Raw genomic sequence first — 6,293 nt, forward strand, 5'->3', positions numbered from 1 at the left:
ATCTGTGTTCACAGATGCACTAGCCTCAGTCTGGCTAACCCTTAAGCTGTATTGCCAAAAAAGGAATGGAAAACATTTTCTGTCACTTTTACCTCTAAATGTTCAACAGTTTGAGACATACCAATAAACTAATCAGGGTCAAAGGTGGTTTTACAAAGTATTAAGCCCATTCGCAGATTTTTATTTATAATAAAGTGCAACTAGAAACTATGTTTTGTTTTCCTTCCACTCCACGTTTGTGTTCTACTTTGGTTTGGTTTTAGCATGAAAATAATCTTAAGGTTTATAGTTTTCACCTGACATTATGTGAAAAGTTCAAAGGAGTATAAATAGTTTTACAAGTGCAAAGAAACTTGGAACCTCGCCTGTCATTCAAACAAAGAATCAGCATGATATTAAATCCCTCTAGCTGTTTCATCATGGCTGGAGGTCGGGACAACCAAGCACAAAAACAATGACAGTGCTAATGCTGCAACTATTGCGAGATAATCTTTTTAAAATTATGCATATAGACGTAGAAAACAATATGTGCTCAATTTTGATTCTTTTTTTTTTTATGAATCAGGACGAGTTATAAAAACAATCTTTTAGGAGAAGATGAGCAAGAAACACAAACCAGTCTTCAATTTTCTTAAATATCATTTATTGCATGTATCTATAAAGAATCAATACAATCTAAAGCAATAAACTAAGTTTAAATTATCATTTCTTAGTAGCATCACAATGTGCATGATATGAAATATTTACAATGAAGACACAGCAAGGCAAGCCAAAGCCCGGGTCGTAACCTTTTTTATGAAGCTGAATAAAAACATTTTCCAAAATGCAAAACACTGCTGAAAACGCCAAAAATATTTCATTAGCAAAAAGAAAATGAGAAAAAAAAAAAGCCAAAAGGTTTTCCATTTCAAAACTGGAGGACAAAAATTGTACAAATGGCAAACATTTTCGATTTAATTTTTTTAAAAACATTATCAACATTATTTCTACATTTGGTTCATTTCTGTAAACTAATTTTTTCGAAAGGTGTAAATATTGCATAGATGCCATGTCGTACCTAAGTATCAAGAAGTAATTGTGTCAAGTATTAATCATTTTTTTTCTTTCTATTTTTTATTTTATTTTATATTCCAGAACTACAGCATTAGAAAATGTCCTCATAGTGGCATCCATTTTGCAAGACTATCCCATGACAGTAAAAAACAAACAAAAAAAAAGAAAGAAAGAAATCAAAAGCCAAACCTTGTTGGTCATCGTATAACTTAATTAGTGCTTTTGTTGTATCAGAAAAGAAAAAAAAATTCACTCAAACACATATTATGTACAGTACAAACATATTCTTTAACTTAACACCTCTGAAATTTTCTCAGCATTTGCTCAGATGTAATTCTCTGTAACACCGCTCTATCTACAGTATATAGGCGAAGGTAAAATACCTGTGAGTTGAGATAAATAAAATGCTTCCCTTGGTTTTTGTTCGGCGAGTGTAAGTGTGTGGTGGTTTCTGGTGAGTACATCTGGATGTTGCCTCGTTGAAGCCTGCGTTCCCAGGCTCAGAACACAGCACGTACTACATTCAGCGTGTCTTGTGTTACAATCTGGAAAGTTTGTAAATGCAGGACCGCGCAGAGGAGCCTAATCGAAGGGCGTGGGGCCCCGTGGTCCTGCGAGGTTCGTGTGCCACATTGCTTTGGTGACGGAGCGCTGCAATGAGGCATCAGGTGAGGGGAAAAAATACTATCCCAGGCTGTATAACTCGCTCGCAAACATTCATTCTCCTGACGCTTGTCCTGACTGGGCATGGTCCGGTTTCCACTATCAAGGCTTTCAAAAAAGAAAAAGTTGAACTTTTATAGCCATCAACATCTTCTGCCGTGTTTTCGTTTTTCAGCGACTGCCACTGCTGGTTAGCTGGCTGAAGAAAGAGTGCCACGGTTTTCCCTCACTTACGAGAGAAATACCGATTCAGCTGTTTGGAAATATTTCTGGTTGGCAAAAACAAGGACAGTCGTGTCGTGGAAACAGGAGTGTTCATTGCTCTTGTTAAAGTAAAAATATTTTACTGGCAAAGTGAGCTATAATTAACCTGCTCACTAATATCTCAGTCTACACAACACGCCCTTGAAAATGATCCCAACATTTTATGTTCTTATAAATTGTTTTTGCGTAGCTCTTTGTCAAATAACTTTAAATTTAAAAAAAATGTCTGAGAGCATTATTATAATTGTCTCTACATGCTTGATTTAAATGGGTGTTTTATATTTTCCATTAGGGTTTTTTTTTTTTATAAAAGCCTTGGTATAATGAAATTGCTATTTTTCTCCAAAGTTGTCATCACGTTAGAATCTTACACCGCTCCATGCCCAGTCCAGGCGGGTCACCGTCTCCTGCAGGACTTGTGCAGGACATCACAGGTGAAATGAGACTTGTGCTCAGACAGGCAGACGCAGATCTGCTGCTCTGCTGCATGCGCCTGTGGTGCTACTAAGGTCCTCCTGGCATTATTTCTCTCTGTGTGAAAACACCATGTCGTGGATCATAATAAATATAGTACTCTGGACTTTGAATACATCACTTTTGTTATAGATGTGGCAAGATAAGGAACTTAATCTCAGAGAGGCTGGCTCTGATAAACATTCAGTCAGTGAAAATGATCAGGTAAATCGTTGATACTGTGTATTTAAAGGTCCAAACTAACAGGGTCCATCAGAATGAGGCTGATGGCTAGAGTAAGGCTTTGGATTGATGTTTTTTTTTTTTTTTTGTACTTTTTTTTTGCATTTTATTTTAACATTCACCTCTGAAAATAAATATTTCATATATATTTCTACTGTTTGACTCAGTGCTGAGGTAGGGTTTTTTTTTTCTTGTGTAAGTAGACATTACCTTTGACTTTTAAATATGCTCATAAATGCCGTCTTCTTTTTGCAGCTCAACCCTGTATGCAGATTCTCACACCTTTTTCATTTAATACATACATACATCATAGATAAATAAATAAATACATGTTATCAGTATTCATGAAAGGTTTTGTTTTGTTTTTTTTTGTTTTTTTCCTTTGCATGTAATTGCGTACGCATGCTCTCCAGGTTTGGTTCACAGGTTTTCAGGTGAGAAAAATCTGACAACTACTTGGCTGAAGCCAAAATAAAATCCGATTCTAAGTCTGTAAATGGAATAAACTGCAACAGTAAATGCTCTAATAATGTACTGCAGAAGAGATCGAAGGCCTAGAAAATGAGATAAAGTTACCTATCTAGTGTTAAGAGTTTCATATTCTGTCGGAGTTCTTGGTCTAGCACTACAGCAGCAATGGCACCTGGATGTTTGGGTGCTGAGAAAAAAAGGAAAGGAGGGAATTAGGTCAAGGGTCAAATGTCTCTGTTTCCATGGTTATGGCCGTCTCCAAACCCCCCCCACAGAGGGCAGCGAAGAGGTTAAGGGAGGTCAGCTGTCCAGCTGTTGCAGTGGTGACCTTATCATCTGGATACAGCGGAGTTTCACTTTCACAGGAAGGGGAGGAAGATGAGGAGGAGAGGCGGGAAGACCCGTCAGTCTTCATTCTGGAAGAAGAAGGGGGAAAAAAACAACAAAACTTTATAGTACCAGATGTCGTACTGTGATAAAAACACATGTTTCCATTCAGTATATTTTTAATGGAGAATGAAAGAAAAGCTCCACAATGGGAAAAAGTCAGGTCTGTGTTTTGGGTGAGGCTGTGGAGATACCTCAACAATGCTGGAACCATTCGGGTGTTATTTATTGACTGTGTAAAACTTTACATATATGTAAAAAAAGAAAAAATGATGATTTGGTAAACTGTTTTAAAGAAATACAACCTCTGTTTGTTTAGAGGGGCATTCTTTTTTGTTAACAGTATTTAAAAGCAGTTCGGACCTATGAGAAAAGCCCTGAACTCACACACCTGATGAACTCAAAGTTGTGTCACTTCCTGCTACAATAGCCTGTGCCTTCTGTAGTAAGACAGCAGAGTTGGAATATGAGTTTATCTTTCAGGCTGTTGAAGGGAATTGAAACTAGTAGATGTGTCTCTTGGTTTGTCTCTTTTGTTCAGCAATTATAAGTGTGGTGGTTCAATCGTCATGATACCAAAGACAGAAGATATTATCGTTCAGCCTGTCTGGAACTGGATCCAAACACCTCAAACTCACAAAACACCTTGGTTTGCTTATTTCATGCTTTCGATATGCCAAACACTTCAGACTTTCCATGAAGGAAGGTATTTATTCCCTCAAAAGAGAGCAAAACCAGGGCGAGGATGTTCAAATCCTCCTATAGGACCCTTCAAAAGCAGATGCTAACTTTAGCCTCATCAGTTAGCCAATCACATGCCTCTCCTTCTGTCACTGTTTCTTTTTTTCTACAAAATGCTGGTAGCTAATTTAAAAATGGTAGATGCTTGTTCAGTGATTTTTACAACACAATCTGAGAAACAGAAATAGGATTTCAAATATTTTGGTGGAAATATAACCATGAAAAGCACAAAAATCAAGTTAAACCTGGACTGAAAATTATGCAGTGAACGCCCCTGTATTTGTGGGGGTAAAGGATGACAGCAAAACAGGAAAACCTAAAATCTGCAAATACTACAAATCCTTTCTATAAATGCTCATAACTGTTTTTTTTTTTTTGTTTGTTTTACTGCAGAATCTAACATCTACAATCCGCCATATTTCCGCTCTGGGAGAACAGCCAATCAGTGCCAAGAAACAAGATTAAAATATTTTGCTTGTAAACAAAATGTCATATCTTCTTTCCACCTCTGTATTTTGAAGTAGCTAATGTTTTCCACCTTTTTTTTATTTTTTATAAATAACTAGTTTAAAATAAATATTCTTTTGTGTAGACAGGGCTTAATGGTCCCACTTTAAACAACAGTTGCTCTTCGAGGAGTTTTGCTTTTGTGTTGCATGTACCTCGGCCGGTGAACACCGACGCGGCAGCAGGGGGGATAAAACAGTGAGGCATTTAACACTATGCAGCTGAAACACGACAAGACTCTCCTGACGACCAGAAGAAGGGAAAATACCGACGCTTCACCTCAGCAGAACTTTCATCTGTCCCTCGCACTCAGACAAACGCATGTGCTTCCAAATACCCTGAGAGCTCGGTGTCTGACGTCTAGCATGTCTCTCAGTGGAAAGCTGTGCTGACCTCATGCCCCTGTGTACATGTTTGTGAGGTTTCATTTGCATGCAAGGCTATCAGATAGGAGCGGAAGTCTTGGCTGGCTGACACAAACACGCACATGCACACACGCACGCAGAGATAGCGGCTGCATTTCTTCTCTCGTTCGCTGCCTCCTCTGCTTCTTCCTGGCCGTGAAGAACAAGAGCCGTTTTCACAAAGCTGGACGTGATAGTCATTCTCTAAAACAAACCTTTCATTCAGAATCCCTGTATACTCCCCTCCCACCCTTCCTCCACCCCCTTCCCACCATAAACATACAAACACACACACTTCTGTTCTCTATCTCTGCTCTATATATTCTGCCTTGAAGGAGAACGTAGATAGTAATGTTAGTTGTAAAGAGGAAAACAAAAAAACAAAAAATAAAAGCACAGGGAAGTTGCTTGAGGGGGAGTTGTTGTCCAGGATGCAAAAATATGGATCTGGAAAAGCTCGTTTGAATAACCGGATAATTGATTTTACTCCTGAGGCCACCTGTGCTGACGGAGAGGGAGGAAAACAGACATGGCGGGGTGGGAAGCGGTGGAAAAACCACAGTAACAGAACGAACCTGACAGAGAGGAACGGGAATGCAGTGAGGTCATGGGACTCGGAGACCATACCGATCCAAATGTGTGTGAGGGGATGGGCTAGTCAGCAGCCTGTAGAGGCAAGCACTTGGGTGAGAATGAGTGCGATCTGCCGGGAAGGAGAATTGAATCACCTCACCAGCTCAGATCAACAACCAGGTGTGGCTGCTAAAAACAAAGTGATGCATCACCCCTCTTCTATCTATTTTATTTTATTTCTTTTTTTCATCCCTTCTAAGAACAATAATTGCAAAGACGGCCACACACGGCACTTTTCAAACCCAAGAAGATTGCAGCGAAGAAAAGGGGTAGGCTGGAAGGTTTGGGAAAGTGGGTGTGTTACTGGGAGGAGGGGATCCAGCAGGGGGGGATGAACTCAGTAGCCCCTACCCCTCCTCCTTTTTACAAGCACATGCACACACGCCCCCACCTCTCCCTGCTACAAAAAAAAAAAAAAACCCCCCCCCCTCCCCCCCACCCCCGGCCCCGGACCTGCCCCCCCACACCCACCCC

General features: G+C 39.6%; 1 protein-coding gene across 1 annotated transcript in view; it reads right to left on the reverse strand.

Annotated features, from left to right (window-relative positions):
- Window positions 1-2,867: 2,867 nt before the first annotated feature.
- irs2b (insulin receptor substrate 2b) overlaps window positions 2,868-6,293 on the reverse strand; it is a 16,387-nt gene continuing 12,961 nt past the window's right edge. The window contains exon 2 of the mRNA XM_015045963.1: window positions 2,868-3,563. Within this exon, the coding sequence (XP_014901449.1) occupies window positions 3,559-3,563 (5 nt within the window). The 3' untranslated portion in view covers window positions 2,868-3,558. The remainder of the gene's footprint in view (window positions 3,564-6,293) is intronic.

Source organism: Poecilia latipinna, unplaced genomic scaffold (assembly GCF_001443285.1).
Source record: "Poecilia latipinna isolate Pla-1442-1.1 unplaced genomic scaffold, P_latipinna-1.0 Scaffold757, whole genome shotgun sequence".
Taxonomy (NCBI): domain Eukaryota; kingdom Metazoa; phylum Chordata; class Actinopteri; order Cyprinodontiformes; family Poeciliidae; genus Poecilia; species Poecilia latipinna.